At 38.2% G+C, this 13346-nt stretch overlaps 1 protein-coding gene across 1 annotated transcript in view; it reads left to right on the top strand.

Annotated features, from left to right (window-relative positions):
- Window positions 1–13346, top strand: part of PAWR (pro-apoptotic WT1 regulator) — a 100621-nt gene that overhangs the window by 51757 nt on the left and 35518 nt on the right. Inside the window, exon 2 of the mRNA XM_056119907.1 lies at window positions 10904–11035. Coding sequence (XP_055975882.1) covers window positions 10904–11035 — 132 coding nt within the window. The remainder of the gene's footprint in view (window positions 1–10903; window positions 11036–13346) is intronic.

Genomic DNA, 13346 nt, shown 5'->3' with positions numbered 1-13346 from the left:
CCTATTTTAACTTTTAATCTGATTCATACTCATTGCCTTAGCCACTGATTACCCTAAATTTCTAGCCATAATTTTCTTTAGAACATACTTTTTAGAGAAATTAGAGAATTTATAGTTAGAACTCTTTAAGGTATTTTCATTTATAACCATCTTAATCCTTCCCTATTTTTATTTAGTATGAGATAGTCTTCTATCTGAACTTTAATTCTTTAATTATGTGTATGCTAGAATGTTTAAGTATTCAACACCATTTTTTCATCATTTCTCCTTTAAAAGTTGTTTCAGTGCATGACCATTCACATTTTTAATTAAAAAACCTTTTCTTTAGTAATAGGAAATTACTACCTTAAGATACCTAAGTCAATTTTATTTAACATATATATCACTTTGAGGCTAATATTTCAAACATGGTATTTGTCTCCCATGTGTTCAAGAAATTTAAGATAATTAACTAGTTTCTCTGCATGTAGGATTCAAGGCCCAATTCATCTTAGCCTGTTTACTATCTGTTCAAGTTTGATCTCTCCATTATACATTCTAGTGTTTACTTCAGCAAATAATTATTGAATGTACCATGTGTGAATATATGCCTGATTTTATGGTAAAAGTACAGTACTGTGGTAGCATCTTAAAGGTTTAAAAAATACTGTGGTATTAAAACTTTCTGGACCGATACAGTTGTGTTTTTATTACTGATTCAAAATGTCAAATAGTTTTGCTGTCAGTGACATTTTCTCAAATGTTGCACAACATGAAAGAAAGATTAATAAGGGTATTTGTCTTCCTAGAAGTCTTTATGTATTTTAAGAACTTGAAAGGAATTAAGATGCTTGCTTTGTCTGCAGCTGACCCCAGTTCTGTACCTTATAGCTGCATATTGTCCCCGAGGACCACCAGGAAGTGATCTCTGAGCACAGATCCGGGAGTGAACTTGAGCACTGCTGGGTATGGTTCCCCAAACCAACGACCAGACAGCAACCGAAGGCCTGAAAACCCATTCTTTCCTTTTGTTTTTCACAGACACAATGCGGTTAGACTCAAATAATTAGATTTTAACCTATATCACTAGTCAGTATTGCATCCTGGCTTACATTTTTTCCCCCAGTGGGACTAGTTTTTCAAATTGCAAGGCACGAAATCCAAGTTTCTTTTCCATATAGCAGTGGCTGGAGCAATAGAAGAGCAGTAGGGCATTTGCCTTGCATGCAGCCAGCCCGGCCAAGCCGGGTTCGATTCCTCCGCCCCTCTCGGAGAGCCCGACAAGCTACCGAGCTATCTCGCCCGCACGGCAGACCTGTCAAGCTACCCGTTACGTATTCAATATGCCAAACACAATAGCAACAAGTCTCATGATAGAGACGTGAGTGGGCCCACTCAATGAAATCGATGAACAGCGGGAGGACAGTGTGTGTTTGTTTTTTTAAATAATCAAAACTGAAAATACCTCCATAAAATTGCATGTCTCCTGGTATGTTGTAGTGATTTTGCTTAGAATTATTGGACTAAATCTTTGTGGACGAAAAAAGAGACTTAACTCCAGAGAAACAGCCTGAAAAAATCATATCATCACCAGGTCTGAGGGTTTCAAGGAAATTTTAAACAAACAAACATACAGAACAGAACTCAATTTAAAAAGCTCCTGGGCAAAGGAGATTTTTTTTGTTTTGATTTTAATTTGGGGGCCTTTTCTGCCAGTGCTCAGGGCTTACTCCTTGCTCTGTGCTCAGGGATCACTCCTGGAAGGGCTTCAAGGAACCATGTATTGTATCAGAAATCGATCCCAGATTGGCCACACACAAGGCAAGCGCTTTACCCATTGTAGTATTGTACCAGCCCTTAGGAGTTTTTTTTTTAAAGGATTAATTTTGTACTTATTAAGAGGAAAAACATTAATTGGTAAGAATTCCTGAGTGCACAATTGAATGATTTGGAAGGGGAAGTAGAATGTATAATTGGATCAGATTAGGGAATGAATGTAGAGAAGAATGAAATATACAGTATGTCTACAGTGTGCTGAATGAGGTGGAAGGAAACAATAGTTTGATGTCAGTGACCAAAATAAACATAATAACTTACATAATTTCTTCACTAAAGCCATCTTAAAATAAAGGGAAATGGGGCCAGAGAGTACAGACGGAACGGCGCTTGTCTTGCACACAGCTGACTCAGGTTGGATCCTGGCACTCTGTATCCTGGCACCCAGAACACCGCCAGGAAGAACTCCTGAGCACAAGGCCAGGAATTTAGCCCTGTGCATAGCCAGGTATGGCCCAACAAACAAACAAAAAGAAAAGGGGGAAAGAGCAGAAAAAGATTAACCTCTGTATAGTTGACAGTTATATAACCAACACTTCTTGGCCACTCTAATGATATTTTTGCAACTCCAGTAAGTCTACAAAGTAATTCAGCATTCTCACAGATCAGTGAAGAGTTTTTTTTTTTTAATAAAAATTACTGGTAATTTCTATTTTGTTTTGTTTCTTTGTAAAGGTTTTTTTGTTTTGTTTTGTTTTTGGGTCACACCTGGCAATGCACAGGGATTACTCCTGGCTCTGCACTCAGGAATTACTCCTGGTGGTGCTGGGGGACCATATGGGATGCTGGGAATTGAACCCGGGTCAACTGCGTGCAAGGCAAACGCCCTACCCGCTGTGCTCCAGCCCCTCTTTATAAAGATTTTAAGTTGTGACACACTAAGTTTATTTTATGAGTGGTGAAATAATATCTGGCAGTTGGACAGTAAATTTAGGATTTGTAGATAAATTACTTAGGCTAGAGTTTCAACTGCACCTCTCCGAATTTTGTTTTCTGAAGCCTGTTACTTAATTCTAATCAAGAGTCCTCTTTTGTAAAATATACTTCCTAAACTTTTTGTGAGAATTAAATGAAGCAGTGGATATTAGTACGATTATAATATTATAATATATTCTAAAATGAAAACACGAACATTTCGTTGTGCTCTGTACGGTGCTTGCTGAAGGGCTGTTCATTTGAGACGTGCACAAGCTGGTGTACAGCTTGCTGTGGGTCACTGCAATGCCCACGCACTTAGCTTGCCAGGAGTTGTTGAACCTCTCAGCTGTAGCATTTGCACATCTTGTTAGTTGAAGTGCTCTTGGCTTGGGGGGAAGGGGGGGGTGTTTGTGATGATTACACACACCTGGCAATGGTTTTACTGGAAATTGCTTGCTGGGTTGTTGATTGCAGACAAGAGCCGACAGACTTAAACAACCTTAGCTGCCAAGTCAAGCCCTGGGTGAACTTGCAACTATAGGCTTGCAAGCATCCGAGCTGCTGTGATAAACCTCCAAGACATTTCTTGGTCTATTTTTTTTTTTCTTACTCCTTAAATTCCTCAAGTTCATGATTGTGTCCCCATGGTTGGTTGTCTGATGTTTTTCTGTCCCATAAATTTATTATATTTCATTTTTTAATTACGTCATTTACTTGCGGGGTCATTTACATAGAATAATATGCCACTTTAAGAGTAAGACTGCTGAATTTTGGCAAGTGTACATAGTTGGGTACACCACCATGAGAATCAGGATATAGAGCATTTCCTTCAATCCTTCTGCTTTTCATTCAGCCTCGCCTCTGAGAGCCAACTTCTGGCAACCACTGATTTGTTTTCTGTCACTAAGATTTTGTTATTTTTAGAATTTTATGTAAATGGAATCACATATATGAGGTAGTATTCACATTTTTCAGTGCCTTTCATTAGCATCGTGCTTTTGAGATTCATTCGTTTTGTTGCAGAGTAGTATTCCGCTCCAGGATTGTTTGTTTATCTGTTCACCAGTTGATGATCATTGAACTATTTCAAGCAGTTTGGTATTATATATAAAGCTGATCTGGTATACAAGTTTTTATATTTCTTTTGAGTGAATGTTCTCATTTCTCTTGGTAAATAATCAGGATGATGAGTTGCTGGTTATGTAGTAAGTACATGTTTAAATTTATAAGAAGCTGCAAAATGTTTTCCTATGTGAATGTACCATTTTAGTTCCCACGAGCAATATAGAAAATACTCAGTAGTCTCAGCTCTTTATTAATACTTGAAACTGTCAGTTTTTTTTAAAATTTTTATTAGTGAAACATGATATCATGAGGTACAGTTGTAGACTTACAAGTTTTTGGGCTTGGGTTTCAATTATACAATGATCAAATACCCACCCCTCCACCAGTGTCCATTTCCTACCACCACGGATCCCAGTATCCCTCCCACCCCACATCGCCCTCATCCCACCCTGCCTCCGTGGCAGGGCATTCATTCCCTTTTGTTCTCTCTCTCCTATTGGGTGTTGTGGTTTGCAAAAGAGGCAGTGGGTGGCAATCATGTTTGGTCTATAGTCTACTTTCAGCATGCTTCTTCCATCCTGGGAGGATCCTCCCAACACCCTTTATTTGGTGCTCCCTTCTCTATCTGAGCTCCCTTTTCCCCTAGAATGTGTGGCTGGCCTCCAAGCCATGGAGTAAAATTCCTGGTACTAATCCCGGCCATTCTTGGGTGTTAGTCTCCTATTTTGTTACCCAGATGAATGCAATCTTTCTATGTCTATCCCTTTCTTTCTGAGTCATTTCGCTTAACATGATACTTTCCATGTAGTACCACTTGTATGTAAATTTCATGACTTCGTCTTTTCTAACGAAACTGTCAGTTTTTAATTTGAGTAATTTTAGTAGCTGTACAGTTATTGCTCAGTGAGACTTTAGGAGCTGGAGTTATAGTACAGTAGGGCATTTGGCTTGCACTCTGAGACCCAGCTTCAATCCCCCGCATACCACATGGTCCTTCGAGCACCGACAGGAGTAATTCCTGAGTACAGGTACACCAGAAGTACTATCACCAGGGGTGGCCAAAAACCACATTAAAAAAGACTAGTATTTATTTCCTTTATGACTTTATAATGAACCTGTTGTATTCACGCTGCATCCCTGTTTTCTTTACTCAAGTATCTTTACTGGTTTTTGCTCATTTTTAAGTGATGCTCTGAAATTTATGCCAGTAGGGAAAACAAATTCCATCTTTTTAAACATAGCTATCCCAATTATCCCTAAGTCATTTATTAAAGTGCTGTTCTTTTCCCACTGCTGTGAGTGGCTACTTTGATTGTATATTCAGTTTCTCTGTATAAATTCAGTTTCTCTGCTTTTGAATTTTTCACTTAGTTCCTACAATTATAGTTGAGTTCTAACTAATAGGACTTTTAAATATATCCTAGTTCACTTTTCATTTGGTTATATTGTAAAAACCTAGCAGTAGTCTGAATGATTTTTTAAAATCTGAAACCTTTTCTTATTTTTCAACATTAGTAACTTGTTATTAAAAATAAAACCCATAGGTGTTGGAGCAATAGCACAGCGGGTAGGGCGCTTGACTTGCATGCAGCCGTACCGGGTTCGATTCCCAGCATTCCATATAGTCCCCTGAGCACTGCCAGAAGTAATTCCTGAGTGCAGAGCCAGGAGTAACCCATGTGCATTGCCAGGTGTGACCCAAAATGCAAAGAAACAAAACAAAACAAAATACAAAACATATGTTTTGCAGAGTTTTACTTATAAAAATATAGTACAGTAAATGACACTTTAAGAAGATTAAAGACCTTGGTGAGAATCAGTAATGTTTTTGTTATCAACTCAGTTTAAGACATGTCACTTCACAAAACCTTTTTGGTTTCAGTATTAGTTATTAACCCACTTCTCACACAGATCCTCAAACATTTAAACGGGAAAAAACCTTAGATATTTACAGTTACGGTGAATGAGAGTTGGGAAGTAAAGAGGTTAAGTTCCATATTATTGATGCAAGTATAGTATAAAATCAATATTGCTATTTTCTTTTCATCTTTACCCTCCAACTTTATTTTAAAAGATTATAATTCATGGGAATTATATACATTTATAAGTATTTAGGCTTCTTTTTATTTGTAGTTCTTGCACATTTTAGTTTCAGTGCTTTGTTGAATTGTGAACCTCATTGTGATGTTCACACACTTTAGCTGGTGCTGACTTACATTTGATAGGAGTGCTCCAGAGACCCTACACTTCAGTGAGGTACTGATGACCCCAAACAACAGAGGTACGAAGGGTAGATGCAGGCAGAGAGGCCTTTACCCTGGGTCAAACCCTCAGCCTCACCATCTCCACCATTGCAGACGGCATGAGCTCTTCCTCTCAACCATCTCTGAGCCTCTTTGGGGATTATTAATTTTCCCAAGGAATAGATGTAGAAAATATCTTTGTCTCCCTCTGCCAGTGGTCTCAGTTCTTATTTTTTGTTTTGTTTCATTTTAATCTTATTTAATTGAAATTATTTTAAACTTGTGTTCACCAAATTGTATTTGTGCGCACGCACGTGTGTGTGTGTGTGTATCCATGCGTTCCTGTTACATAGATAGCTTTAGATAATTTCTGGGATTCTTGTTGCTAAAAGAACTGTATTGGTTGCTAATGAATTCGAAGGCAAGTTGTGATTCATCAGTAATCTCTATTCCAAAAGCTGCCTGGAATATAAATGCACACCTTCTTCACAGAGATGCAGTGTGATGAATAGGTTGTGCGGACAGTCGGTATTAGTGTTGCCATGGAAAAGCACTTCTGCAATTTTAACTTGTGCTGTACTCCATTTTTTTCTGATTTGTCTCATCTTAGTAATTCATCCATTCATTTGTCAAAACATTATTTTATTTGAGCTTATTAGTAAGAGAGCCTACATCTGTTGAAGAAATGAGAGAAGAGAAGGTTAGTGTTGAGAAGCCTAGATCTCAGATAATGGAAGCAAAAATAAAGTAACATCCTAGTGCTCAGGGAGTTGAGGGCTACCTACATTCCACTTTCTTTAGATACTGCTTTGTGATTTAAAAAAAAATTAGCTTTAGGCTACTTTATGGTCAGGGATTTTTGCAGTATAGTTTCTGGTGAATGAGGTACGATTACTTTAACAGTGTGGAGTAGTAGAGATGGGACTGCACCCCCTTCTCGCCATGCACTCCCTCTGCATCACACTTGCTCCTCAGCCCCTACTGTGAACTACTTTAATTGATTCACTTTTTGTTTGAAGATGTGTCATGCAAAGTTGTTGTTGTAGATTTCATGTAAACTAGAGTGAATGTTCTATCATAATACTTTTGCAAATACATTTTATTCAACTTCTTGACCACTGAGATGTTTACTTTATTTTTGTTTCCATTTTCTGGGATCCATCTTCCCAACACTAACCTTCTCTCTCATTTCTTTAATAAGTGTAGACTCTCTTTACTAATGAAATAAAATAAACGAAGAAAAAAATAAGCAAATGTTAGACAAATGAATGGATGATATTTTAAAATTCAAGTCTATTTTCACTTTTTGCAGTGCTGGGATTTGAATCCAGGGCCTCACACATGCGGTTGCCTTGCTCTACCACTGAACCATATTCCTGACCTTTAAGAATAGATTTTTTTCTTTTTTTGTTTTGGTTTCGTTTTTGAATCACACCCAGTTGTGCCAGGGATGGAATGGGGGGTGTGGGGTGGGGAGCATGTTGTGCTGAGGTTTGAATCTGGGCCTCCACTCCAGCCTGTTGCACAGTATCTCTGGCCCAGTCTATTAAATAATTGCTTTTAATTTATATCCCTCAGTAAAATTTTACAGCTTTTGCATACATTTTTTTATTTCATTGCAGTTAGGAAGATTATCATCTAAAGTGATGGAATTTTATCTAATGCTGAAAAATCTTGTGTCCATTTTATCAGTTAGCACTTCCTTGGTGATTTTCACAGCCCTGTTTGTATAAAGACATCAGTGCCTTTATTTTTTATGGGGGCCACACCTGGCTGTGCTCACAGCTTACTCCTGGTTCTGAACTCAGGAATCAGTCCAGGTGAGTTCTGGAGACCATAAGGTGTGCTGGGGATTGAACCAGGTCAGCTGTGTGCAAGGCAAGTGCCCTCCCCACTGTACTATATAACTGGCTCCTGGACATCAGTGGCTTAAGTCTTATTTCATATTTAATTTTTGTTGATGATGCCTTTTAGTTTGTGAAAGTGCTTTTTTTATTTTTCAAAAGATTTTGTTTGCTCTGCCCCCCACAACACCCCCACACAGCCCTACACACCCACACACCTACACCCACACGCCCTCTTGCCTCACCCTGTCATGCTCAGGGGCTGGGCTGTTGCTGGTTTAGTTCTTGAGTTTCCCTCCTGGTGGTGCCTCAGGGGACTATGAGGTACACAACTGGATAGATCTCAGGTCTCCAGCATGCAGAGAATGTGCCTGGATTTGAGCTATCTCTTTGTCCTCAGAGAGATTAATTTTTAAAATCAGGACTAATTTCTTAAACTGTTGCACTCTTTACTAGATTTATTGTATTTTGCCTAGGATATATCGTTTCATAGGATTGAATTGACTACAGTGTTATTTAGCAAGAACACTTTGGGTTCTTGTTTATTTTCACTGGACTCTGAATTTTTGAGTATTAAAACCTCAGCACAACATGCTCCCCACCCCACGCCCCTCATTCCACCCCTGGCACAATTCGGTGTGACTCAAAAACTGAATTTCTGAGTACATATTGAGTCCCCCAAGTCAGATGTTATCATACTTTATTTATATTCCAAGGAGTTGTATCACTGTAACATTTTTTGATAGTTTGCAGTGAAAAGTTCAAAGTTTCTCAGGCTGTTTATTATGTTTCTTTGTGATTAGATGATACGTTTTTTCCAGTCCTTATCTCTGTCAAGAACTGTGAGTATATGAGATCTTACTGTTTGTAAACAAACCCACTGCCCTGCTGTAGTTTCATGGACCTGGGCAGAAACTTGTCTCCTGATAAGATTTAACGGCAGCTTATTACAAAAATAATGGTACTGACAGTATCATTTTCTTGAACTGAGTGCTGATTCCTAGGCCACAGTTCCCACAGGGTGATGTGATGAGGACAATAAGATACTTGTACACACAGTACATTGGAGGGGATAGCCTCCTCTCCCCCAATTCTCTGAAAACACAGACTTTTTGTTGTAAGTATTACTGTCTTTTTTTGCTTTACTGTGCTTTGATCAGTGTCTTAGTATTTCGAGAATGCCTTCAAAGACATTTTTCTCTCATAGATCTTCTGTTTTTGATGTTGTTTGGGCCACACCGGGCTTACTCCTGACTTTGTGCTCAGGGATCACTCCTGATGGGCTTGGAGGATCTTGTGGGGTCCAGGGATTGAACCAGGTCAACCACATAAAAGATATGTGGCGTATATACACAATGACCTCCTGTACTCTCTCTAGCCCTGAGCTTGTAATTTATTGTTTTTGAATTTTATTTGTTACAGTAGCACTGGCTAACACACCACACCTATAGCCAAAGTGTCAGGATCCCTCCACCATAACCCTTTTCATCTACTGTCTCCCTCCTTTCCTTTCCCCAACATAATTCTGTGATCGGAGTCTAAGAATTTGTTTCCATTGGACATTGTTCCCTTGCTTTACAAACTACATGTGCATGAGGTCATTCCGTGTTTGTCTTTCTTCTTGGCTTATTTAACTTAGCATGACCTCTAGTTCCAATCCTGTTGTAGCAGAGGACAAGATTTCCTCTTTTCTTAAAACTTAGTATTTCATCGTGTATATATGCCGCATTTCTTTTATCTACTCATTTGTTGTTGGGTACTTGGGATGTTCTCCGATTCCGGTCATCATAAATACTGCTGCAGTGAACATAGGTGTGCATGTATCTTTTGAGTAGTATTTTTGTGTTGGATAAGTACTAAGGTCTCACAGGATTTAAGGTCATTTTGTTGGTTAAAATGTCCTTATTTTAAAATTTTAAACGTTTTATTTTAAACATTTCTGCTGGTAAGAGACAACAGAAAATGGGAACTGGTCTACGTAACTGAGCTTTATCCTGGCAAGGGAATGGGAGGTCTGTGTGTGTGTGACATCTGTGCATATGGGGCATAAAAATAATGGTGAAGGGAAGCAGACACTCTAGTGAAGGTGTGTTATTGGAACTTTGTGTGCATGAAACCCTATTTTTAAAAATTGAATTACAGTTGAATTACAGTTAGATACACCATTACAAAGTTGTATATGACTGGGTTTCAGTCAAATGGTGTTCCAACACCTATCCCTTCACAATTGCCTATGTCCTGCCATCAGGCCCCTTCCCCAGCTTGCCTCCAGGCTGCCTCTAGCTCTCCCTCCTTTCCCTCCTCCCTCCCTGACTCTCTCCCTACCTCTTTCCCTCTCACCTCTCTCCCTCTCTCCTTTATGAAACCCTATCATTAACAGTACTGTAAATCATCAATGCTGCCAATAAAATTTTTAAGAGTGGAGGTTTAAAACAAAGTTTATCAATCCATCCCACAATAGATGGGATGTAATGAAATGGAAAGTTTAGATGTTATGCTGTAGTTTTTCTCATACTTTCTATCGAACCTTGAGCTTATATAAAACTTTTTATGTGTTTTTTTCTACGCTGAGGTTTTTTTTTCTTTATCTGCAATTTCAGATAATACCCATTCTTTACAAGGTCTTCTATAGACTCTTGAAAACTTATTTGCAGATGAAAATATTCTATTACTAAGTTATACACATAATTATTTTTAAATGATTGTATTTTGTCTTTCATACTAGAATATAAATACCATATATGGATTGTATCTTTTGCTAACTTCCAGAAATTTAAGGTACTAGACATAATCTTGTTGAATGGACAATAAACAGTAAACCCTACCTTTATTGTGTTTGCAGTGTGTGAATATGAAGGCTCAGGTTTTAAGTAGATGATTTAGTTTCCAGGATTTAAACGTACATTATTGCCGAAAATAACTGAGTACACAAGTTAATTTTGCTATCAATTGTATCCTCACATACAATCGAATTACGTTGCTACGTGAAAATAAAATAGAAACTGTCTTTCCTTTCAGTGCTTAGATGAATATGAAGATGATGAAATGGGGCAGAAAGAGAGAAAACGAGAAGATGCAATTACACAACAGAACACGGTGCAGAATGAAGCTGTGAGTTTATTAGATCCAGGCAGTTCCTATCTTCTACAGGTGAGTGTTTAGAGTAATCTATTCAGAAGAGACATCTGTATTTATCTTTTTATTGCAGCAGTATTCACAATAGCCAAAATCTTGAAACAACCCAGGTGTTCAAAAACAGATAACTGGAAAAAGAAACTATACTGCACATACACATTAGGATACACTACTTTTTTTTTAAAAAAAAAAAAAGATGAAATCATGCAATTTTCTGTTACAAGGAAAAACTTGGAGAGTATCATATGAAGTGAAGTTAGGAGGGACAGACACAGAATCATCTTTCTCATATGCAAGATATAAAGAAACAGAGCAGGAACAAAAAAATGCAGAAAAGCAACAGGAAAAATAAGATAACTGGTTTTCAATCGGAGGCTTATTAGCCAGGTAGGGTGAGGAAGCAGTGTGTTATATCCCATATGGTCTCCTGAGCACTGCCAGAAGTAATTCCTGAGTGCAGAGCTAGGATTAATGCCTGAGCAATACTGGGTGTGTCCCCCCAACCCAAAACAAAGAGGGAGGGTGGGAGGCAGATTTTTTGCTTCGTCCCATGGTTTATATAGCCATAAAGTAAAATCTTTAAAAGTGAAGAAAAAAAAAGTAGAAGTATGCATGTGGCTTAACAATGTATTTTGCGAAAACTTAGAGTATTTGAAGATTTTGCTTGAAATTTTTCAAGTAATATAGACTCATGCTAATACAAATTTAGAATTTCAAGTATTTTCTTATATATTAGCTTTGATGTCACACAGATGGGCAGATTCTTTTCTAGATAGTCATGGCCATTATACAATTAATAATTCTCTAATAACATGGGAAAATGAAGGGCTGGAGAGAGTTCCACAGATTGGAGTACATTTTTCTTACCTTTCCAAGTCTCCTGGATGTACCCTCTCTCCCACTGCCACCCCTTCCCCACACTTAAGCCTTTCTCACCGTAAGTGACAGTCCATGTTGGCTCTGCGTCTGCATTAGCACTTTTAAACGGCACACTCATTTAAACTTGGGCCTTCTGTGCTGGCCTGAAGAATACTGCCTTAATTCAGCTGAGTTCTAACTCTCCACACTGAATTGGTCCCCTCTGTGATTGCTTCTGCAGTTTGCTTACTTGCAATTTCGTGTACTTGGCTGTGTTCTCTAGCATTGTTCCTGCCTAGACTCTGCAACTTCCTGTTGGATTGCTTTCTCCTGGGGACCTCTTATCAACCTGTTTGGGTTTTGACACCTTTAGGCCAGGATGCTGCTATGTAAACTTTCAGTTTATCACTGCTCATCCCTCTGAAGAGATGCTCTCTGCACAGTACAAAGACTGCAAACACCCATACTAAGCATCTTGGAGCATACACCTTTAACCTTCTGAGGCTTCAAAAACCTCACTTTGGGGTACAGTACCTAGTGGTGCTCATAGTACTGTGCAGTGCCAAGGATCAAGTTCAGGGCCCCAGCATGCTAAGCAGGTCTCCAACTCTTTGAACTAGGTATTTAAGTTAGTTTGGAGGGCCATTTGTCACGTTAAATGATTTTTAAAAATTTTACTTTTACTGAGGACTGTGGTTTTGTTGACAATTAATTTATTTGAATAGTTTCAGCATTATTTTTTTAATCCCACTGGCCTTGTAATTGTCTGATCTTATTTCATTCGCTTTTATATTTGTTTATACTTCACAAGTTCTGATCTGCCCACTGCACCTGTAATGACAGTATTTATAGGATTTCCTTATTGACCATTCTAACCTTGAATGAAGTAGGATGTTTTATTTAAACTTACACAAAACAGTCTGTGCTTGGCCCACTTTTTCTAAGCTTGGTATGGCTCTCTTTCTCTCTTTTGTAATATAAGCCATCCCATTATAAGGAATATTATTTCAGTTGTATAACAGACTTTGGGTTTGTTGCAAGATCTACTTACATGGTCTGAAACTCTTTAGCTTAATATTAGTCCTAGCATTTGTGCTTTTTGTAACAGTTTTAGGCTATACTAGGATTTTTCTTTTCCCCTGGCATTTAGAGAGAAATGTTCAGCCCTTACAGTAATTGTTGTTCCCTTACTTTATTTTTGTAAAAAATAGAATAAAAATTAGTTGTCCCTTTATGTGGTTTTTAATACTGTAATGTATATATACATATATATATATATAGAGAGAGAGAGAGAGAGAGAGCGATAGTATCACTTCGTACTTGCAGTGCTGCTACCGAAGTGTGATGATCCCGCCACCATTATCCCAGGAGTCCTTCCACCCTTCATGTCCTTAGATCACAGTTCCATTGACCTTATCTTCGGGTTTGTTTGCCATTCGTTCTTATCTAATCATTTGCTTTATGTCTT

This window comes from Sorex fumeus, unplaced genomic scaffold (assembly GCF_029834395.1).
Source record: "Sorex fumeus unplaced genomic scaffold, SorFum_2.1 ptg000003l, whole genome shotgun sequence".
Classification (NCBI taxonomy): Eukaryota; Metazoa; Chordata; class Mammalia; order Eulipotyphla; family Soricidae; genus Sorex; species Sorex fumeus.
The sequence above is the reverse complement of the archived record's forward strand: the minus strand, read 5'-3'. Positions and strand labels throughout refer to the sequence as shown.